The 24505-nt window shown below is 41.8% G+C and overlaps 2 protein-coding genes across 3 annotated transcripts in view; both read right to left on the reverse strand.

The window, feature by feature from the left end:
- ANKRD46 (ankyrin repeat domain 46) overlaps nt 1–2702 on the reverse strand; it is a 50279-nt gene extending 47577 nt beyond the window's left edge. The window contains exon 1 of one of the 2 annotated variants that reach the window (XM_014867369.3): nt 2573–2702. The gene's annotated coding sequence lies outside the window, so the exon portion shown is untranslated. The remainder of the gene's footprint in view (nt 1–2572) is intronic. The other variant, XM_014867366.3, reaches the window with a different exon arrangement.
- SNX31 (sorting nexin 31) overlaps nt 1–24505 on the reverse strand; it is a 115669-nt gene that overhangs the window by 36595 nt on the left and 54569 nt on the right. The window contains exons 12-14 of the mRNA XM_014867370.3: nt 22749–22826; nt 16435–16491; nt 9441–13152 (exon numbers count right to left, since the gene is read on the reverse strand). Coding sequence (XP_014722856.1) covers nt 13060–13152; nt 16435–16491; nt 22749–22826 — 228 coding nt within the window. The 3' untranslated portion in view covers nt 9441–13059. The remainder of the gene's footprint in view (nt 1–9440; nt 13153–16434; nt 16492–22748; nt 22827–24505) is intronic.

Consider the following 24505-nt stretch of genomic DNA (forward strand, 5'->3'; position numbering starts at 1 on the left):
AGTCAGGACCTTTCCCTTGAACTCCAGCCTCGCATAACCCCATGTGAACAGGCATCTCAAACCTGACATGTCTAAAACTAAACTCTTGATTCCCATTCCACTGACGACCCCATTTCTTTCCACTCTCAAGTCTCCCCCATCTCAGTAACAGCAATTCCATGGTCCCAACAGCTCAGGCCAAAAGCCTTGGGGTCATGCTTCACTCTCTTACTCTCATACTCCACATCAAATCCATCAGCAAATCCTGTCAGTTACATCTAGAATATGACCACTTCTTACTACTCTATTGCTACCACCTGATCTAAGCTGCCATCCTCTCACTTGGATTACTGCCACCTCCTAACAGATCTCCCTGCTTCCATCCTTGTCCCTACAGTGGATTCTGAACACAGGACCCAGAGTGATCCTTTAAAACTGTCAAGTCAGATCCCCTAAACTCCTCTGCTCAAAACCCTTGAACCATCTCCCTCCTCACTCAGAAAAACACCCCAAGTCTTTACCAGGACCAGTTAGCTCTGCAACATCTCTCGCCCTCCCCTCTCCACCTCAAACCCCCTGGCCTCCTTGCTGGCGCTCCACTAAGACTGGCAGTTCCCAGGCTTTTACTTGCCTGGTGTTCTCATCACCTGGAGAGCTGCGTGGCTGTCCCACTCTCCTTCAGACTGTACTCAAGAGTCTTCTCCATGACACTGCTCCTTCCCTGGTGCTCTCTAGCCCCCTTCACTACTTTATTTTTCTTCTTAGCAACTGTTACCATCTGACTGGATATATTTTACTTTAATTTTTAAAAATTATTTTGTTTTTTGTCTTCACCCCCCGACTTCCTCCAGCAGAATGTCAGCTCTATGAGAACACGGATTTTGTGTTGCACAGTTCACTCTTGCATTCCTAGAGCTTAGAACAGTACCTGGCCATGGAAGGCACTCAATATACAAGTGCTTTATGGATGCTGACTATGCAAACTTTTAAATCCTGATAAAGCTGAGAGATTTAGGACACTATAACATCCAACTTCTTTTCACAATTGGAAATATGATTTCTCTTCTGGCATTGATAGGAACTGGGAAAATTCTTTATCTTCCATAGTAAGTAATTCAACTTGCTCTAATATGCCAAACATCTCTTTATTCCTCTTTACTTTGTCTCTCTCCAACGCCTTTCCTACATCCTGTAAAATATTAACCATTGTTGAAAAATTTTTCATTTCAGCACTATTGTCAAAATATTGCAAAAGCCAAGTGAACTCAATAAAAGTGGTATTGAAATACAGATAATGAAGAAAAGTAAACAAGCTCATTAAAAACCAAATAAACCCCTCTCTGTTTCAAACGAAACTGTCTTGGAGTGGTGAGGGCCCTAGTCCAAGCTTAACTTTATTATCACTAATGAGCAAACATTTTCCCCAGTAACTCCTTTTAAACCAAAAAGGAGTTGGTATAGGACTCTTGCATATAGCCATGAAAATTAAGCCTGAGACAAAGCAGTTCAGGATACAAATCACCTTAATAAACAACAACAACAAAACCTTATACAACATGTTTGGAAAAGTAACAGAAGCAGGGACACTGAAATAAGGAAAGGGAGGCTCAAACTCCAGCTCACTCTTTGCTAGCTGTCTAACTTGGGACAAATTTATTTAGACTCTCTCTGCCTCAGTTTCCCTATCAGCAAAATGGAAATGGTACCTCACAGGGTTGCTGCAGGATTAACTAAAGTTCCTAGGTATTCAAAGCACTCAGCACAGTGTCTGACACGTAGTTAAGTACTGAAGAGAGCTATTACTATAACAATCCCTACACCACTGATACTACAGCTTTTTAAGCTAGGAGCTCCTTGACACCACCGTTATTTTTTAAAGAATGAGAAGTGTTACTATTCATTGGTTTATTTACTTCATTATGTTCTGTAGCCAATTCTGAACACTGTGGAATTTTTAAGAATACGTCTTTTACTCGAGGCAGAGTACTGTGGTGGAAAATCTGGGGAGTAAACAATTGGCTTCTTCGCACTGCATGTGAATTAAAGGGCAAATGCTGTCTTTTAACACGGGGACCCGGGGCCATGCGCCATTCCGGACCGTTCACGCACACCTCAACAGCTTCTGTCGCATACACTGCGGGTTCCTGAGGAAGGCCCATGCAGTGTCCGTGCTAACACCACGACAGCACGCTTTCGTCCTGGCCTACCGACGCCGGCTGCGGCCTTCCGCTGGCCCTCTGACCTCCCGATTAACCGCGGGCGCCCGCCACCACCGCAGGCCCGCGGGCTGCGGCCGGCAAACCCCAGCTGGCCCCCCTCGGCTGACAACCAGAGCCTTCCCCCGCAAACACAAGCGAGAACCTCGCTGGCCTTTCCCCAGCCCCCGCGAGCACCGCAGCCCCGCGACAAAGCCACCCCGGACCCGCGAAGCCCGGTCTGGCTCCCTCCGGCCGCCGCGTAGGTGCGGGGAGCCCGGGCGGCCGCGCCCCCCAGGCCCCTCGGCCAGGCCGAGGGCTCTCTGGTGCTTCAAAGCCTGCAGGGGAGGTGTAAGCGCTTTCCACCCTGGGGCCGCCCACCGGCCCGGCCCAGGTACCTTCGAGTCGGCCGAGCAGAGGCGACAGCTGCAGTACCTTCCCAGCGGGGGCGGCGGCAGCGACGGGCGGAGGTGAGGGGCCCGCCACCGAGACCAGCGGAGCCCCCGCTGGGCCAGAGCGGCCTCACGCGGCGGCGGCGGAGCGCCCCCTGGAGGCGGGCGGCCCGCACGGCGGCTGGGCCAGCTCTGAATCGGAAACTCCTACGAGTGGGGTCTGAATTAGGCTGATGCAAAACTGCGGCATGGGGAGTAGGGAAAAACGACCTAAAAGAGGTTTCTGCCGTCTGAGTCCAGGAGCATTTTGCACTTTTCATGCCCTTTTCTAAATATACATCCCTCCTCGTCAGGTAAAGGAAGGCTTCAAAGGCAAGGACAGTGTTATTAAGAGCTATAGGCATCAATTAATGGTTGGTTGGTGGTCGCTACGTCTTCTGTATAAGCCAAGTTGATTTATTAGTAATCGCAACTAATGACTGACTAATTCTAAAATATGACCTTGAGTTTTTTTCAAAAATGGCTTCAATATTTACATCCCACTTTTTAGGATTCCCAGACTAAATGCAGCATGTATAGAGTCAAAACTAAAAATATAGGGGCCAGCCTGTGGCCCAGTGGTTGATTAAGTTCATGGCTTGGCTTTGGCGGCCCACAGGTTCTCTGGTTCGGATCCCCGGCCCAGACATGGCACTGCTCATCAGTCCATGCTGAGGCAGCATCTCACATAGCACAACCAGAAGGACCTACAGCTAGAATATACAACTATATACTAGGGGGGTCTGGGGAGAAAGAAGAAGAAGAAAAAAATCCCTAAAAATATAGTGGGTGATGGGGTGGCGGGAAGTTCATTTACTGGAAACTTTTTGTTTTTTTAAGTTTACCAACTCTGGACCTACAGCCAAGACTTCCTCTGCACAGTGATCACTTCTTCTGAATTTGAGCATACTTACCCAACCAAGCCACTCTCTAGGATAGCTCATGTCTATTCATTCAAGGCCTATTAATCAGTCTAACAGTTTGTTCTTGCAAATGTCATGTAAATGTTTAGGATTATTGTCAAATTTGAGAAAACTATCCAATTTCTTTCATATAAGAATTATAAGATTTCAGGGCATTTCACATTTGCTTGTGCAGTGACTAATCACAAATATTAAATACTCTTAAAATCGATGACATTAACCGATTTGTTATGGATGTCCTCCTTGTGGTTGTGTGTTGAGTTTATAATATTTTTATTGATGCCTGTAAATTATGTCAAATCAGCAAAGGATTTGAACCTTTTCCCAATGTGTTCATATGATTCACTCCTCTTCATTAATTGGTTTATCAAACAATCTGAGAGCCTATTCAAATGTATCTCTCCATCTTCATGAATTATTGCTTTTGTTTGATCTGAAAAAATGTAGGGACTGTGCAGACAGCTTTTCCTCTGCTGGGATTAAGGGAATGAACTGCATGCTACCATATTCTATGACTCCTTCACGTCACCACACCTGCGGACTTTAACACAGTGGGCATTAGGGGAGTTCATGGAAGCCATCACCACACTCCAGCAATAACGCAATGCTGCATGCAAGTGACCATGAACCACAGGAACATGTCCAACTAAACACAAACCAAAGTATATCCAACTGCATTTCCGCTTAGCTAGAGCCCAAAAAGGTCTGTAACCGCTCCACGCTACTCAACCAGAGGAGAAGAGTGTCTTGGGAAGTCCGAGTGCAAAGAGACAGCAGCCTTAATCAATTATAGTGAAAATATTTTAATTTTGCAAGCTTTACACAAACAACTGACCATGTGAACATACTTCCAGGGTCTTGGAAGGGGTCTACACAAGGGGAGGCTGTATTAGTTCCCCGTTGTCACCATGACAAATTACCACAAACTTAATGACTTAAAACAACACTAATTAATTCTCTTACAGTTCAGGAGGTCAGAAGTCCCAATCGGTTTCACTGGGCTAAAATCAAAGTGTAGGCAGCGCTGCATTCCTTCTGGAGGCTCCAGGGAGAATCTGTTTCTTTGCTTTCTCCAGAGTCTAAAGGCTGCCCACATTCCTTGGCTCATGGCCCCTTCCTCCATCTTCAAAACTAGCAGTGTAGCATCTTTTCTTCCCTCTGACCTCTGCTTCCATCCTTGCATCTTCTTTCTCTAACTTTCACCTTCCTACTTCCTTATAAGGACACTTGGATTACATTGGGCAAAACTGGATAACCCAGAATAATCTCTTCATCTCAAGGTCTTTAACTTAATCACATCTGCAAAGTCCTTTTTACCATGCAAGGTCACATAGTTACATGTTCTGGGGATTAGGACATGGCCATCTTTGAGGGGATGTTATTCAGCCCGTCCAAGTGCCCTGAACCTTAAACTCCATTTCCTTCAGGTAAATCTGCCTCCTCTTTCTCCTTACCAAAATCTACTTGGTCCTGAGTTCTGATTGTGAGAGTTCCAATGGGGAGGAATATGTGTAACTACAACTGGGATAGGTGTTAAGAAAGAAAAGAGGAGAGATGCTATATGAGGGCAAATAATATGGAACCTAATTTAGACGGAAGAGAGCAGTAATGCCTTTGAATAAGTGAGATACAAAGGATGAGGAGTTAATTATATGATGAACAAAAGAAGTGTTCCAGACAGAGGGGACAGTATGTGTGGCCTGGGAATGATGATGTCAGAAGGTCAGTGCAGCCAAGCTGTATCCCGACCATTGAATCTAGCACTACCACAATGAATGGCTCATAGCAAGTGTTTAAGAATATTCGTTTAGTAGTCCTCAACCCTGGAAGCACATTACAATCACCACAGGAACTTAAAAATACCCATACTCAGGCCCTAACCAAGACCAAGTCAGAATTGTTTGGAAGTACAACCCAGCATCATATTTTTAAAAGCTGCTGAGGGAATTCTAATGTGCAGCCAGGGTTGAGAATCACCGAATTGGAGACAACTGAGTGAATGAATGGATGGATTACAGAAAACGTTTGTTCAGGGTAGGATTTTCTTTTAGGAAGTTTTCCTCTGTTTAAGGAAAAAAGCTTCGGCTTTACTGATTATATATTCAGTCTTAGAAAATGCAAAGACAACTTTCAAAAACATAATTGAATGCTTATCAGAACAGACTCAAAGTGATCTCGCAACCATCCCCGTGTAACCAGTTGTCCCTGTATAAAACAGACGTGTTGGAATGGGGAGGTGTTTAAAAAACACACAGTGCCTACAAAGAAGGAGGTATTCCTTCTTGTTTTTGAGTGCTACTTCACTTCCAGAAGGCATTTTGGTTTTGTGTAGTACTGCAGAATGACCATCAGAGGGAGACATGCTCCTGGAAAGCGTTGCTTCCACAAGCCTCCCATCTCACATACCAGACAGGCAAGAATCAGGCGTCTTAACAACACTGCAAGTTCTCAAGATACACTCATTGAATGAGTAAGTCACAGGTATGAGACAAGTAGCATGTATTTATCTACACCAGCGTTAGATTCATTTCAGTTCCCCAACAGTTTAAACATTTAAACCACCAGAAAAAATGAAGTGTGTATGTGTGTGCCAGACATTGTATTTGGAAACTGAGGAAAAAAGTTGAAGCCTAGGAACATATTTTCCTCCAGCAACCAGCACAACTAGAAATTAAATATTCAAGCAAAACTTTCAGAAACGGATCTCTCTGCCTTTGCTAATTGCAAAGTAAACATCTTATATGTCCTCGAATTTCTGGAGTTACTAACAGCTGGACTCCTGGAAAAAAAGAAAAGAGCTTGGCTCCTTGTTACGACACCCATTTGTTGTTTTTCTTTACACTTACCCACACATTCCAGAGCCACAGAGATTTTCACACATATATTAGACGAAACAATGTATGTGACAGGACATATTTAGTGCCTAGCCCCGATTAACCGTCCCTTCCAAAAGTTAAGTAACTGATCATTGATAAGGGAATACGTGTTGCACAGGTTTAAGCAAATGCATTGCTTTGCAAAGCCTTTAAAGGTGACTAGTGAGAAGCTGTGTTCAGTTAGAGAAGCAGAACTACTGTGTTATAGGATAACGGATTTATTATAGGCATTCTACCTCACACAGTTGTGGGAGGAGTCCAGGAAGTGAAGGTTTGGAAGGGGATGTTGGAGGATCAGATGAAAAGTCACAGACTAGTGTGTCTGAGGATTCCGGGAAGGCAGGCACGGCTTGGGTCTCACTGAAGTGGGCCCACTGAGGAGGAGCTCGTGGAGAGATCTATGCAAGCTGTTGCCTCTGTGTAGCTACTGCTTCGGTGAGACCCCCACCAAGCCTCTGGTGGTGGTCCTGGGGCTCTGCTGGTCAGCAAGGCCAGCAGACAAGAAGAGCTGGATAAGGAGTGCAGGGGGCAAGAACAAGCTGCAAGCAGCTGAGCAGCTGGCATTTGCAAGTCACTGTATCTGACTGTGAAAAGACCTTTGGAAGGTAACAACCACTCCCTTGTTCTGTCTCCCAGTTCTCATGCCAGGTCCTCCTTGTGCTAATTCTAAATTGGACCCACACAGGAGAGGGGACTCTGGGAAACATAGTCCCTGACTTAACCAAGTTGACCAAAAAAAAAATCCAGCATACACATAGGTTCTTACAATTAATTTTATAAATGAGAAAAGTAAGGGCCGTATAGTTAGGTAACTTGCCTAAACTCACAACGCTAACTAGAGACAGAAGCCAGCTCAGAATTCAGGTCAGAGGGGTCATTTTCCATTCCACCGTCATGCCTTTCATCCTGTGTGGAACTTAAATGTTCTTAAGTAGTTCAAGAAAATTGTAGAAAAATTTCATGCATCACTTCTGAGTTCCCTTCCTAGGCTGAGTCTCTGAGTAGCCTGTACACCATCACTCTATGTCAATCAGACTATCTTGGTTCCATAATCTCAGGGCACCTGGGTTACAGGGGCTCTTTGCTGAGACGTTATGCCTGTGACTGCCTGATCTCAGCATCACTGAGTAATGAGACATGAGCTGTGAGGCCTGTGAAAGTAGTATCTTCCTTGGGGTGTAGGATTAGGTGAGAACTTGGGTTCCAAAGCACCTAAGAAATGATCTCCCAAACAGCACTGCTGCATATCATCGAAAAAGTCAAGAAAAACTCCCCAAAATACATAAGAAAGGATGATGTCCACATATCTGATCATTTATTTTATACTTCAAAACAAGCACCAGAAACTCAGGAAGTCCATAGCTTTATAAATTTTCTCAGAAGTGGGCAAGGCAAGGCAGCAGGAGATAATGTGGGAAAAGCTCCTAGCCCAGGCTAGCCTTGCCTTCTCTCCATTCCTTTCTGGCCCTAAGCTTCCTTTCTAACTCTTTAATATTCCCACTCCTTAGAGACCATCCCAGTCAGGGTTTAAGTCTGGGCAAAGGAGAAGCTAAGGAGGGGATCATGCTCTCCCAAAAGGCCCTAGGATGTCTGCTTGCCCCAGATAATGAGCAGTTTAGACAACTTTAGCAATCTGGGTTGTTAAAGGGTCTGCTTCACCCATAGAATGGTGCCTAGCTCGCCCCAGGGGCTCAAACTGAACCGAAATTTTAGGCTTAGAGGGATCTTAACTCTCATGTTAGTCTCAAAACACACTCCTGGTGACCATTCAGACACAAGCAAAGCACATCTCCTTCTTAGTCTTGAAATATACTCCAGGAAGTGAACTTTATCAGAACTTGCCTCAACTCTGCTCTCTTCCTCTCAAAACACTGATCCTGTGGTTTCATTTCCACCTTTACAAAATCGTGATACTAAAGTCAGGACAAAGCCTGAGGCTATTCTACTCTGTTTTCTGCAAACACAGTTGGACCAATACATCTCGTGAACTTACACTCCTGACCAACATGAAAGGAAACTTGTGACAATCTCATGGGGAACAAAAAGGTGGACAAGTAATGCAAGTTGCTCTTATCCTATGCATGTGTTTAAGGCAAACAGAATGAGAAAAGATTTACAAAAGACTTCTTTTAAAAATCCGAAAAATGTATTTTACATGTCTATCTTCCAAACTCACAGGTACATTAACAAAAACAAATGGAGTTAGTTGCTTTTTATATTTGCTTTTGTTTTGTTAATCATCCAGCAGGTTTTTTTTTTTTTTTTTAAAGTCCCAGGTAAGAGAGTTTGCAATAGGGCAGTAAGGGTTCAGGATTTTTCTACAGTGAATTCACTGCCCAAGATCTCAGCTGATTTTCATCATGATCCCTAGACTGCATGTCGCCCGTCTTAATTTTAAACAAATGAAAAGGGAAAAGAGCTGATGAGGTAAGAAAAAAGGGGAAAAAGAACATCTATGACACAAACAACACATATTTAATTGCAAAAGGCTAATATTTACATATATAATTGACATAAATCCAGTTACCTGTAAGAATCTTAGGTTTAACCACTGTGACGTGTACTCAGTCAACCCATGAAAATAAACTCTAATATACAATCTTCCTATTTTCTTCCTTAACTTAGTGCTATACAAGAGATGGGGGAGTGGAGCTGCTTTCCTTCTGTGCATAAGTAGGTGTGCTTTGTTGGTCCAGTGCCTCTGGAAAGCCTGATGCTCCACCAGCTATTGTGAAGCACAATCTGGGAATCAACTATACAATTAATTGACTTTTTAATAGAATTTGTCTCCAAGTAGTTGACTTTTGCAACATTTTGCAACTGCCATTTCACGTTTTACTCATCATTTTTATTCTGCTGAAAATCAAATTCTGAACTTCCCTTGATTGGGACCCAGAAGCAGTAGATTTAGACCAACTCTTCCTTTGCACACTAGACTCCATTACGAAAGATTGGAGCTCCCTACAAATTGTGCAGGACCGATTTCCAGTGAGAATAAGAGCACGCGTGTACACAGCAAAGCCAACTCACACGCACCAGTTTCAGTCTGCGGCCTCAAGCGCCTCCACCCCAGACAACTGCTGCACTGCAGAACCCATCAAATATGCGGACAGATGGAAAAGTCATCAGGAAGTACAGCCAACTCTGTGTTCCCACCTTTCCGGGAGAGAAACTACATTTGGTGCAGGAGCAGTGCAAAATCACTAGGGTCAGTGCCTTTAAATCAACTGAATGTCTAAACTCTTCCAAGATATTAAACAAAGCCCATATAGTTAACTAAAGACTTTGCCCTATAGCAAAGTGCATGGGCTAGAGCTAAACCAAAGAACCAAGGCCGCCGTGTACTTTTTCCATAGCTCTATCTAATTTGTCTTATCTGGAAAACTATTATGCAAATGACTTACTTCTTAAGAATACAACAAATAGCTATTATAAAGCAACTTACAAGCAAAGTACAATTATACCTCAATAAAGTGAGGAAAAAGTGCAATTATAAGGCTTAAAAGCCATCTTCTAAGGGATTATTAGTTAGCCATACTTTTTCTAAGTTAACTCAGAATGTCTTACTTCTGGGTGATAAGAACCAGCAAAATCTACCTTTTACTTGATTTGTTTTCTAGGATCACTGATCACAGGATAGAAAGCTGTGAGAAGAGAAGTACTTTCCACTCCATCTCCCACCATCCTGAGTCCACACGGGCCCCTCCCTCAGCCTGCCTGGTGGACCACTGTCCACACACTGCGGGAGGAAGGATACTAAAAAGTATCTGGAGAAGAGCTGTCTCCATTGCTGAGTTTTCTTTCATGTTGTATTTTAGGATCACTTGGGCTGCTCTTTTCCCACCGAGACTTGGAACCTATTTGGTTTTCCACAAATTAAGATCACTTAGCTCCTCTCAAATTCACTTTGAGGGTGAACTTAAGGTCATTTCTAACTTACATATTTAGCACAAAATTTGCTTCCCAATTGTCCACGTGGGGATGTGTGCAAGCTGTGTGCGCACCACATGCTGCCCTAGACTGAGATCTGGCTTTGGTGAGCACATCAGCTCTTCCACAAAGCCTGCAGATGCTTCCCTCCACCGACCCTCAGGGCCTGACCACAATTCAATCAGCTCTGCCTTTTACTCTATTATTTTTGTGAAATTTTCATACTTAAGTGTTTGCCAGTGGGGCACAATGCTTATGCCAGTTATTTTAGAAGTATGAACAACAGTAGAAACAAATATGCATGTCTAGAAGGGGAGAGAAGTGATGTTGGTGAATGTAGCTGTATTGGGAGAAAATTTGGCTGACTGGGGACTCTCTTTACAGGTATATGAGGAGTGAATCTATACACTAAAGCATATGCTGGGAATTTCCCAGGCCAGGCCACACTCCTTAGGAGTTACCTGAAGCATATTAACAGTGGCCTACATTTATAAAGGTCATGCGCTGCTGATGTCCTCTCCTGTGCTGGGCGGCTGTGCTGCTGGGAAGGTCCCACCCCAGCAGCACCTCTTGAAGAGTGAGGTCATCACCCCCAGAAGTGATGAGGGATCTTCTCCCAAGGCCTGCAGCAGGGAAGGCCACTCTAGCAGTTGGAGTTCAGATTTTTTACCCAATGATGAAGTGTGTTGATGCAGAAGTGATTCAAACCTCCAAACTCCTTCTAGATCAAGATAGGCTTAGTAATCCCCAAAGGGGCTCATTACCCCTTCTTCTCTAAGGGGTAAGAAGTATGTCATTTTACAAAGTAAGTTTTGAATTTTGTTTTCTACTATCCCAGTTCCTTTGGTATATACTGTGTAATGTACTTCATCACGTGTATTTTTTTTCTCCTATTCTGATATTGATGATAATCTCAATGTCTTGGGAAAAAACTAATAAATACAATGCTTCTGTTTTTGCCATCCTCATATAAAGGACAAACTGCTCTGCTTATATTATAGGGATGCTGCATTTGTATACACATATATACTGATCCCTCTTCCCTCAGCTTTCTCTCCTAACTGCTTCCTTAACCTAAACCTTTGCTAACACAGGGTGGGTGTGCTCATCCTTTCCCAAACACTGTTCCCATTCTCCCATCAGTGTCTATCCTTTCCTTTCAGCTGCCCCCATCTCTGTCCCCACTTGGCTCTACTCTTTCTTCAGAGAGTTCCTCTTTCTTCAAAGTCCCTCTTCCCCTCGGGCCTTCCTGACCGGACCCCCCAACTTCCTCTGACACACAGGTCCACACTACACATTGGACATGTACTACATGCTGTCTGGGACTACTAGCCCTTATGTATCTGGTTGAAATATATCGAACTGACAACATTCAACTATTTTTTACCTAGATGACAGCAACTGCATATGGTTCAACCTAATAATACGCATCTTCTTACCCCAAATACAAAATCTCTTTGCATTCTTGTGTCTACAATAGTCCTTTACACAGTGTAGGTGTTTGCTATTAAAAAGAAATAGACCTCGACCATTCTTAAGTTGGCAAAATAGTAGATAAGCTTCCATTTTAATCTGAAAATGCATTCTTAATCCATTAATACACTCACTACAGATGATTTGGGATGCTTATGATTCCCCGCTGCCAAAATTTTCTACTACAGCCTAAAATATAAATTTAAAACTTTATGGCACCAGAAGTTATGGCTAGAGGCATTGCTTTATAAATATTATAGGGCTTTAATAGATTCTACACTTCAAAAAGATTATTCACAGAATTTTCATCAGTAAATTCTGTATTCAGTAGAATATATTTCATATTTATAATTAGTTACACAACCCAGTTAGAAAAGAACATTAGAATATTGCACTATTGCACTTTATCTAATTACATTACATAGATTCTTCTGTCCCTCTCCCTTATGACGCCTTAATTCTATATATAATTACATTAATTATCATGATAAACTGAAACTGGATAAGGAATAATCTAGTGAAAAAGTATACATATTTTTAAAGCTCAGAGACATAGTGTCTCTGATATCAAGTGCAGGGCCCCTTTGCTTTCCAAAATAAAAATATTCAAAATAGTATGATGGTTATTGAGCTGAATTCAGTATTTTAAAGACAGAATACAATCAGAAGAGGGGAGAAACAGAATGAGCAGCCTATTTCTTTTAGTACATCCACATTGACAGGCTCCGAATTACACAGGGAAACAAATCAGCAGTTCTTCACCTTCTTGCTCTGGTGCTGTCGATGGATCAGTGAAGCCCAGATTTCTCTTTCGATGATTTCATTTTCTAGACAGAGCCACATTCTCCTCAGCTGATGAGTCATCAGATCTTCAGAACTTAACCCCAAATGGATTTATAGTGTTTTATACTAAGCCTTTCAGTCATGTAATACTAGAACATATAAAAAACTTCATGAAGCTAGGCAAACATCTACTTTAGGAAAATACAAAAGAATGAGCTTCATACTAATTGATTTGGATTTGCCAATTGTCATTTATGAATCACTAAAAACAAACTATGTAACTTTGGTTTGTATTTCTTTTTAATCTTGAGATTAACAGAGTTCTGAAGTAGTCTAGATGAATATGGTCCATCTTAATGTGAAAAAAATGGGAAGAGGTCAAATTTCTTCCACTGATGGTAGGAAGCCCACTTTCAACCCTCAGGCTCTTTCAGTGTAGGGACAGCCTTGGAGGACGCTGACTTTCTCTTCAAAGATCTTCTTCCTTTATGGTCCCAAAAACACAGTCAACTTTCTCTACTTTGATCTTGCTTTTTCTTGGTAGAAAACTAGAATAGTCTTTCTGTTGTGAAGTAAACAGAGGGGTCAGAAATGCATTCAGGAGGAACTAATTTCCATAATGACAACAACAATAAAAAAGTCAAGGATGTTACTATTAAAAAGGCAACAGAAAGTTATATTTGTTTAAGCAACGATTATTTTAAATGGCCTTATCCTGTAGAATCTTCATTTTGGGGGAGGTGTACATCTGTTATGGGGAGAGCGCCCCCTGCTGGTGTGCCGAGGTAGACATGTCCAGAGCACTGTTCCAGGTCACACTTGAACTTGGCCACTCTTGTCCTTTTCCTCTCTCTGAAAGCCATGGGACTTTCAATTTTACCCAAAATCTTTAGTGCCCACTCCACACAAATACAAATTTTTAACAAGTATTATAGGTATTCTAAAATATTTTTAATGGTTATGATTGCTACAAACCCTCAGTGAGTGAATAAGTGGCTTTCGGTATTTATGAAATCTCAAAGACAGGCCACGGAGAGTGGGCTTTGGCTCTGGTGAAATAAAGGTGGGGCATCTCAATGGGCAGATCAGCTAAAAAAATTTTTTTACGAGGGATTTGTCTTGATAGAGAGGCCCTACGGCAAAGTGGTTAAAGGAAGAAATGAACTTTGTTAAACAACAAATAAAGACTGCTTGGGTTTAGATACCGGCTCTGTCGTTTACTAGCTGTGTGACCCTGGGCAAGTTAGTTAACCTTTCTGTGTTTTCAGTTCCCTTGGCTGTAAACCAAGGATAATAATAATACCTGGGCTGTTATGAGGATTAAATGAGTTATATATGGAAAGCAATTATAACAGTGCCTGGCTCAGGATAAGCTCTATATAAAGGCTTACTAAAATAAGTTGGAATTCAATCTAACTGGACACCAGACCCATTTCTGACAAGCCGGTCCTGCAGAGCATGAGGGAGGTTTGCCTGGTTTTGCCTTGCTGCTCATCCGAGAGGACAGCTGAATTAGCATCACTGTAGATCGCAGCTGAACTGTGTCTTGTGTTGTCTGTTGTTCTAGGACAGGGCTCTCAAACTTGGACATGCATCAGACTCATCTGGAGGACTTCCTAAACACAGGTTGCTGGCCCCTACCTCTAGAGTTTCTGAGTTTCTGGTTTGTGGCCTGAGAATGTGAATTTCTATTAAGTTCCCAAGAGATGCTGATGCTGCTGGTCTAGAGACCACACTTTGAGAACCACAGTTCTAGGAAATAGTTCCAGTGCTGGCTGTACATTAGACCACCTGGGGAGTTCTAAAAATTCTGTTGCCAGGCCCCAGCCATCATTAGTTTTCAGCGCTCCCCAGGTGATTCCAACGTGCAGCCAAGGTTGAGAACCACAGCTCTATGCCATCATCATGTTGCTGAAATGGATCCGTCTGAATGGATTGATTACTACCTACATTTTACAGGAAAAGAAATTGAAGCTTGGTGCAGTGTTTGCCATTGGGGTGCTTGTTATAAGTACCGATTCAGGACCTCCAACTCAGATCTACTGGATCAATCTTTTGGGGGTGAGGCCCAGGAATCTGCATTTATTTTTTGCTGTGGTAGATGTGCCCTAAACTAACATCTGTTGAGAATCTTCTTCTTTTTTTGCTTAAGGAAGATTAGCCCTGAGCTAACATCTGTGCCAATCTTCCTCTATTTTGTATGTGGGTCACTACCACAGCATGGCTGACGAGTGGTATAGGTCTGCACCTGGGATCTGAACCCATGAACTCGGGCAGCCGAAGCGGAGTGCCAAAATTAATCACTTGGCCAGGGGGCCAAGCCCCTAGGAATCTGCATTTTAATAAGCACCCCAGGAGTCCCTTATACACACTTAGTTTTTTGATCTGCCTGAAGACCCAGAGCCATTAAATGGTAGAGTTCTCATCTCCTGTCTCTGATCTAAGCAGCCAGAAATGCTGTTATTATGAAAGATGGAAAGCTTTGCATTTACTCTATTTTTAATTTTTTTTCTGAGCTTATCCACTCAGAAACGCCCTTACATGCTTACATATTTATAAATATTGTGTTTATATACCATGGGACATCAGAATTGGTCACCTCAAAATGTGTCTCTTTGCATTGCCTTATTTTTAAGAACAAAAGACTCTGAAAGAAACTTTGACCTTTCCCCAAATGCTTAAAAGAAATGTAAAATAAAGGCTTCTTCCCAGGACAGGACATCACCATAGATAACCTGGTATCCTAGATGTGAGGGTCCTTGCTAAGCCCATTCTTATCTACCAAACATTTGCTTTTCCATTTCCAGGTGAATTGCCTTCCTCCTCTTTGAAGTCCCAAACCACCACCCCAGCACCCTCCTCTGCCTTTAGCTGAAGATGGTATCCAAGGAAACAGCCTCCGCCATTTTAGCCAGTTACTCAGCTTTCCTGGGTTTCTCCCATGTATACATGTTATAAAGCTTTGTTTTTCTCCTCTTATTCGGTCTCATGTCAATTCAATTCATAGACCAGCCCAAAAGATCTAGAGGATAGAGGATTTGTCTTCCCCCCCATAATGCTAAGGACCTTTATATACACAGCAGACCCTGTGACAGAAGCTGGACGAATAACAAATTTCATTCAAATGCTACTTAGAGGACACCTTTGTTTCACTCACCTCCACTGGGATTTGAGCCTAGCAAGGAAGAGTTAGCAAAGGTAGTCAAGGGCACGGCTCTGGAGTCAGACTGCCTGCTTCCTTCCACCACTGATGACTGTGAAACCTGGCACATCACTTAACCTCTCTGTGCCCCAGTTTCCTCAACTGTTTCATATGTTTATGGTGAGGGTAAATGTGTTAATCCACATAAAAGTGCTTAGATCAGTGCCTGGCAATACTGAATGTCAATATGCTCTCTATTATGATTTTTACTGTTTTTGTTATCTGCACCTAAATGCTCAACCTAAATGCTCGAAAAAGTATTTCATCAACTTAAAAGTTGTCTTGTACAGAGTTCACTGCAGAAAATCCGTGCCACTAAAATAGACAAACCAGAAAGAGGATTTTCCAAAATTGCACAGGGTGGAGAAGAAAATCACTGAAGAATTTTGTGTTCTTGGAAATTTTCTATGTAAAAATTCAGGGGAGCATTTCTCCCAGCCCTATTGGTGCTACAGTTGAAAAAAAAAAATATACTACACTTCTCTGATGGTCTTCCAATTGGCCCAACCAACACGGAGGAGCTTCTGAGAAAGACAATTCTGGCTTATTCTTGAAAGTAGAATGACTTTGGTTACTTAAAGGGGAAAAAAGGAAAGTTTATCAAAATTATAATGTATCAATTACATAATTTTACTCACAGACCTGGCTTTGTTGAATGTGGTACTTTTTACTTTTGGCTTGTTCCGGAACTTCAATCTGCTAAATGGATTAGTAAAATGTCAGTCAGCACAACCCGGAGAAGCAAGCACACAAATAATCTGTTTAACTAGCACATTTCCCTCCCACAATAATCCTCTTAATGGTCCCGAAGGCTGCCAGGCGGCAGGTACACCTGCTTGTCATCTGCACAGTCCCCCTTCATTTGCAAGAGTCTCAGTGTTACAGAAACTGAGTCCCCAAAAGTGAAGGGAAGCTTAATGTTTAACACTGGTGGTTGCCTATGGATTTTGTGATTTAACACAGCTTTGAAAAAGACTTCACACAGAATGAAATGAACTCCTAAATCCTTAAATAATCCACGGAGCTCCAATCCATCTGCTGAATCAAAGCCAAATGGCGCTTTCATTAATGAAAAGGCATCATTAATCAAGTGAAGAATCAAACGGAAGTTCAAGAGACTTGAATGTATCTCATGTACATAAGGTGAACTTTACAACCGTCAGGGTCCCGGCAGAAAACAGACGGCGCACTCCCGGGGTAACTGAGGAGGACTTTTTAAAGGAACTATTTAATGGAAGTGTAGGTAGGATTAAAGTGAATCCATGAATGGATGCTGGAGCCCCCAGGGGCTAGCAGTAGGGGCTGGGAGGGGTGGGGGTAATTCTTACCACCTCTAGGCCGCAAGGGACAAGGGTAGCAGCTGGTACTGGAATGAGAGAAGTGGTAGCTGCAGGGAGGAGAGGCCACCTACAGGAGGGTGGCCCTCCATACAGGGCTGTGCCAGCCACAGAGACCCAGCAGGGGCAGAGTTGGAGAAATAAATGCCCCAATCTCACTTTTCTCCCACCCTCCAATTTTGCTGAGTTTCCCCATCAGTGAGCCTGGTCAAAGGCTGGAGGTCAGAGGGCAAGGTCGCAGCACACAAAAGTCAGTCTCCAGGGCACAGGGCAGGGTACAGGAGAGTGGAGAGTGAATGTGGAGAGGCAAAGAGTATGTCAGGCACACCCTGTAAAGGTGACCTAGGGAGCATTTGGGAGAAAGGTTCTTAGACTTCTCATAGGAAAATAACTACTATTAACAACCATGCACTATGTGCATTTCTCTTACCACTCAGTAACTGTAAATGTCTCTGCTAATTGCCTTTCTCCTCCAGCAAATAAACCCCTTGATGCTGGAGCCTCAGTTTCTAGCCATTGAATGGTAAATGTAGGCATTGGTAAATGAGAGAATGAAGGGGTGAATTAATTAAGTTGTTTACTATGGCTTATTATTCATGAGAATATAGAGTGGGACATTTCAAATAAGAGGGATAAATCATATGACACTGCAACAGAGCATTATCTTTGAACTACGTTTAACGTAATTTTGTTGTAAAATATATTGCTTTAAAGTATGCATAGGACTTCCCTTAGGTTCTTAGGTTAGTATTCTTAATAGAAAAGTTCATATATTTGAGATCTATCTAAATAATTTTAAAAAGTCAGTTAAGTCGCGGTAAATGAAAAATTAATGCGCCGATGTCTTACGTATTTTGCTATTATTATTTTAAATAATTGTTTACAGAGAATTATATTTACATATAGTTATTATTATATTGTAATATTATAATACATTATAGTTTATAAGTATTGTGCAATGAAATACAGACATTGGAGGAAAAGTCTTGGAATTTTTCTCTCTCCTAGTCTCCTTTCCCTCCCCCTCCCTATGTCAAAATAAATAAAATAGAACCCACTATAAATGTTAAGCAATTTCTGATACAATCTGTTTGGCTTATTTCAATAAGGCTTTAAATATTTTATATACCAGAGGGAATAAAGTTGGGGGAAAAGCTAATCCTTTTTCATAAGGCAGTATTCCTGCACTCTCTCTTTCATCAGTCGAGTAGTTTCTGTTAATAATCTAACCATTTCTTCCTGCACAGTAATTTCCCCCTGGCTCTCTCAAAGTCTGTCCTCCCGCTATGCTCAGGCCATTCTGGTGACGGCTGTAATATGTCTGTACTTCTGTTTTCTGAACTGAACCAGCAACTCAAAGGCTGACGTTCCTGGGACCTTACATAGCACTGCCGCGGTGTGTCCTCTCCTCACCACGTAACAGGAACACACTTCAAAGCTCCCATCTCTGAGCCCAGTGGCCTTTTACATAGTCTAATCTTACCCAAAGTGAAAGAGGAGTGGAGAGAAAAATACAGATGGTGATGGTGGTTGGGGATGGGGGTGAGAGGCATGAGTCAGGCCACAATCAGGAAGCCTTCTTGTTCTTTGCCATTTTTCAGAAAACCAATTTACAGATTCAGACCCAATTTTAAGTAAACCTAAGGAAACAATATACAAACTAATAAAACAATCATACTAGGTATGGAGTTGGGGCCAGCCCTGTGGCCGAGTGGTTAAGTTCACGCACTCCATTTAGGCAGCCCAGGGTTCACCGGTTCAGATCCTGGGTATGGATATGGCAGCACTCATCAGGCCATGCCGAGGCAGTGTCCCACATGCCACAACTAGAAGGACCCACAAATGAAATATGCAACTATGTACTGGGGGGATTTGGGGAGAAAAAGCAGAAAAAAACAAACAACAGAAAACTAGGTATGGAGTATTAAAAATACAAAGTGTTTTTCAATTCAGAAAATTATTCACCAGCATATTCCTGATACTTCTCATGCATTCAGATTACGGTTCAATATACAAAATAATAACAAAATGATACACTTTCAGAAATTCCTTAGGGACACATTTACTACATAAAATACATCTGCTTTCTTTTTTTTGATATCTTTTAGATTTCTTTACATGGCACAGATTGCTGGTAGCCTACTCCATTATCCATTCTGCCCTTCTTAGTAATAATATCCAAATTTATTTGAAGAGATAACATACCCTGCAAAAAGAATATATTTACCAGACTCCCTTGCAGCTAGATGTGGACCTGTTGTGTGATTAACTTTTGGCCAATGAGCTGTAAGCAGAAATTCTATGTGGGACTTCTGAGACCCCTCCTTAAAGAAAAAAGGCGTGATCCCTTCTTCATACTTTGTTCATACTTGCTGCCTAGAATGTGGATGTAACGACTGGAGCTCCAGCAGCCATCTTGGGCATGAGGTAAAAGCCACACAATGAAGATGGCAGAGGTGAAAGATCTCTGGTGACATCATGGAGCCATCATCCCAGCCCTAGACTGCTTACCTCTGGGCTTCTTTTAGATGAGAAAGAAACAAACTTCTATTTTGTCTAAGACACTTATTTTTGTCTTGTTTTGTTTTTGTTATATGCAGCCAAATCTACTCCTAACTAATACACTTTACTAGTTAAAAGTAGCAATTACTAACAAAACTAATTTAGGCTTTTGTGTAGGAGTATAGCTCTAAGTAGCATGTTACACTTTTTTTCCTCTTCTGGTTTGCAGTTAATACTGCCTTTAAAAATTTAACATGATTTTTCTGTTGTGTGTTTACGTTTTCCTTTAGTACACTTGTTTGACTTCAAATTTTAATGATCTCTTCATTAACGGTTTAACTTCTACCTTTTTTGTTCTATTAAAGGTATGCTTTTTGGTGAGGAAGACTGGTCCTGAGCCAACATCTGTTGTCAATCTTCCTCTTTTTCCTTCTTCTCCGCAGAGCCCCAGAACATAGTTGTATATCCTAGTTGTAGGTCATTCTAGTTCTTCTATGTGGGACGCTGCCACAGCATGGCTTGATGAGTGGTACTAGGTCCGCACCCAGGATCCAAACTGGCAAACTCCAGACCACCATTGCAGGATACATGAACTTAACCACTCTGCCAGGGGGCCGGCTCCCTAACTCCTACCTTTGAAAGGATTGCCTAAAGCTAACCAAGCTTATTAAGTGAGAGATAAATGTTTTCTTTCACTCCTTCCTTATAACTAGCATAAACCATACTATTTAATCTGCTTCTAGGGGCCATCTGCTTTATTTATGGGGCTCATTTGGTTACAGTTTCCTCACTTTCTCTCCCCCTCCCCAGATTCTTCATGATTATAAAATCTTGAAATCTATTCTGCCTAGCAAAATAGAGACCTCTGTATTTTGGCCCATATAAGCCTATAAGCGACATCAACTCAGCCTTTATGTGTTTACCTAGAAAACGAGTGAAGGTCACAGTCATACATTTACAGGGCACTTTAAGCTCCACAAGATGACTTGTTCTAGTCAACTTTACTTTGTGAGGAGGCCCAGATCTCAGCTGAAGTTCAAACAGCTGGTCTGTCTGTTTTTTACCTTCTAGGGTACCCAGAGGTTTGTAGATGAAATTCCTGACTGAAATGTGACCGTCACTACAACATCCTCTTGAAAACGGAGTTTTCAAGGGTCTTAACTTGTCTTTTCAAGAACCAAAATAAGTAAAGAAATAAAATAAAGAGTTTGTGGAAATAAAACTTGTAATGTGTTTGGATAAAGCAATACAAGTACTGGCTAACATGCTGATTTTGGTACCAGCCACAGGGATAAACTATAGATTTCAATTTGTCTGCAAATATAAGAAATGTAGTTAGTGTGGTTGTTTTTCTTGAAAACTTTAAATAAATCAGCACCTTCGCCTAACACTGAGCAAACCCTTTAGCTATTCATTGTCCAAGCATTTCCTGCATCAAGTAGCTTACATTTTATTCAACACATTTGAGGGCTCTTCTCCCTTTTCATGAGGCTACTTCAGTTAATTACTTTTCTCTTTCTTCTTCTTCTTCTTCTTATACATATAATAATTGGAGCCTAAGGGGCTCCATGCTGCCTAAGAGGTTAGATTTTATTACTCTTTTAAAAAGAGCATCCTTGATTCTTTTATTGCTTTGATTTGGCTACTCTCTAGTACATTTTGAATTGTTGGAACACCAAAGAATTTTCTTTTCCCTGGGAAAATATTTTCAGTTCTATAAGAAAGAGAAATGCAACTATTTTCTTGGTAAAAAGCTGCAAAATCAAGTAAAAATCAATGTTAGAGATGTCATCTATCCTCTTACAAAGGACTAAATTTAAATGAAAACATTAGAGAAAGTTTCCAAATGTTTTCTCTTGTATTTTTTAAAGATCAGTGTAATATTCTGCATTATGTTTATAAATGTCAACCAGGCATTAGTATTTGTAATCATTTAAAAAAATCAAACTGTACTGTCTCATTTGGGACATGCTGATATCATGATGATGGCAAGTAAAAAAGTTTAAAATCTCAGTAACGGGGGCAAGCCTGGTGGTGCAGTGGTTAAGTGTGCATGTTCTGCTTTGGTGGCCTGGGATTTGCCGGTTTGGATCCTGGGTGCGGACATGGCACCTCTTGGCAAGCCATGCTGTGGTAGGCGTCCCACATATAAAGTAGAGGAAGATGGGCATGGATGTTAGCTCAGGGCCAGTCTTCTTCAGCAAAAAGAGCAGGATTGGCAGCAGTTAGCTCAGGGATAATCTTCCTCAAAAAAAAAAAAGAAAAGAAAAAATCTCAGTAACTCTTTTATATAGCCTGCCATCAATTCTTTCAATGAGTTACTGGCCTTTACTGAAGATGCAGACTAGAAAAACAAAGTTTAATTTCACATTGAGAAAAATGATAGCCTTGAGACTTTCATTCTTTTTTGGTAAGGAAGACTGGCCCTCAGCTAACACCTGTTGCCAATCTTCCTCTCTTCGTTTGAGGAAGAGTGGCCCTGAGTTAACATCTGTACCCATCTTCCTCTATTTTGTATGTGGGACGCCTGCCACAGCATGGCTTGACGAGCAGTGAAGGTCAACGCCTGGGGTCCAAACTCATGAACCCAGGCTGCCAAAGTAAAGTGTGCAGAACCTAACACTATGCTACCAGGCTGCCCGAGAGCTTCTTTTAATCAATGGCTTCTCCCAATAGCTAAAGGCATTTTAATTTGGCACAGTCGAAGTATCAAGAGGCTGCAAGTTCTTTCTGGAGGCAAAACTGTAAAGCTTATTTAAGATCATTGTTGCTGTGTTAAAGACCTCTCAAGATCCTGACTTTATGACAAATCCAGAAGCTTTTATGGTAAATCCAGAATCCTCCATTGGGGGTAATGCAGAAAAACAAGGATACAGAGTAGAGGGTTAGAGAGTGCTCAGCAATCCAAGGACAACTTCCCAGTGGAAAAAGGGCTTGAATTCTAGACTGAGCTCAAGGGCAGAGGAGCTCACTCCTGGGGTAGGCAGGGAGGCAGGATTCCTCACCTGAGGCCCAGACTTGCAGGCCCAGGGAATTCATCAGTGTAGTTTAGTGTCAGCTGCTGGTAGGAATTTTGGGAATTTAAAGTGAAAAACATACATAGATTGCAGCACTTACCATTTCTGGATTCTCTGCAACTAGCTTTACCATCTTTTCTGAGATCATCTTTTTCAAGCAGCTGCTCAGCAAGAAAGCCTAAGAAATCCAGAAATAAAGAACACTCTCAGCTGAAGAGATCTTCATTATCTTCCTTCCCTCCTTACACCACAAAGCAGATTTTGAGCTCTGCTCTCTCTCCAACAGTACACTGTCAAGTATTTAGATTTCTTCTTTAATTTCCATAAATTTGCATAAGATGTAATTAGCATGTAACCATAAATTTTCTCAATTACAGGAATATATTTATGGTAAATTTTTAAAAGAAAGATGAAAAATGGCCAGGATTTCATTACTAATCTGTTTCCCTCTTAAAACTACCCCCTTGGGGCTGGCTCAGTGGCGTTGTGGTTAAGCTGGTGGGCTCTGCTTCGGCGACCTGGGGTTTGCTGGTTGGGATCCCAGCACGAATCTAGCACCACTTATCAAGACATGCTGTGGCAGGCATCCCACATATGAAATACAGGAAGATGGGCACAGATGTTAGCCCAGGGCCAGTCTTCCTCAGCAAAAAGAGGAGGATTGGCAGTGGATGTTAGCTCAGGGATAATCTTCCTGAAAAAAACCCCAAAACAACAACAAAAAGTCCTCACATTCCATTTTTTTCTATCACTATATAAGCAGCTCATATTTTAAGAGCACAAAATAATAAAAACTGCTTATTGTAACCAAATAAACTGATGATGGTCAATCATATTTAATTGTAAGCATAATTATTGAGAGACCTATCATTAGGCATAAATAGTAATCTGTCTGTTTGAAAGAATATATTAGCACCTTATGACTTCTATGGAACTAAAAAAATTAGTTGTTTTTCTTCACTTTCTTATTTTTCTGGTATCTTTAATCATTCAAGACTGACAGTTGCCCCCAACATCACCTGTGGCTTATTGTTGGCTCATCTTTGTTAGTGCCAAGACACACATAAATGTGTGCTACACAAAAATGGCTTTCTTGTTCCAGGATCTTCATCCCAATTTGCCAAATTTGAGATTCTCTATGATTTCCCATAGGGAAATCTATGGGATTTGCTCCTTTCCCATGAATCCTTTCTCTCTCTTGTCCTGTTCTCAATTCTTGGCTTGCTCTTTCTTCTTCCAGCCCCACTAAGATTGGAGACAACTGAAGCCGAAAACTTGAGGCTATAGGACCTTGGTCTAAGTTTGTGCTCAAGGATGGTCACTGCACTGGGGTGGATGATGGAGAGGAGGAGCGGAGAGAGAGAGAGAACCAGACTGGGGTGGCAGCCAAAGTAGAAAACCCTTGGAGAATAGGACAGAGACAGTAGAATTAGACGGAGAGTGGGCTACATCTCAAAGTCCTGCAGGACTGTGAAGCATGATAGGAATTCATTTTATTTAAGGGAAGAGAGAAGAGAGGTGCTGCCCCTAATAAGGAAAAGAGTAATAGATGTGTGGTTTATACATGAAGACGAACTTTGCCTCCCTGGTTTTGCTAAGAACTAACCCTGTTTATCTGTGCATATGGGTAAACTACACAAACCAGGGTCTGAAATAGACAACAAACCCTGAGCTGATGCAACTCGGAAGGAGGTTTAATGGTATCTCACAAGGTACAGACTGAGTCCATATGCCTATACAACGTACATAGATATGTAGGTTAAGATTCTGCTACAAACCAGGCAAGGTTTATTAACTATAAAGGGACTAAGCTTCTGTTTAAAGAGCCTAGAAAAGATTTAGACCCAAACCCTCATT

This window comes from Equus asinus, chromosome 12 (genome assembly GCF_041296235.1).
Source record: "Equus asinus isolate D_3611 breed Donkey chromosome 12, EquAss-T2T_v2, whole genome shotgun sequence".
Classification (NCBI taxonomy): Eukaryota; Metazoa; Chordata; class Mammalia; order Perissodactyla; family Equidae; genus Equus; species Equus asinus.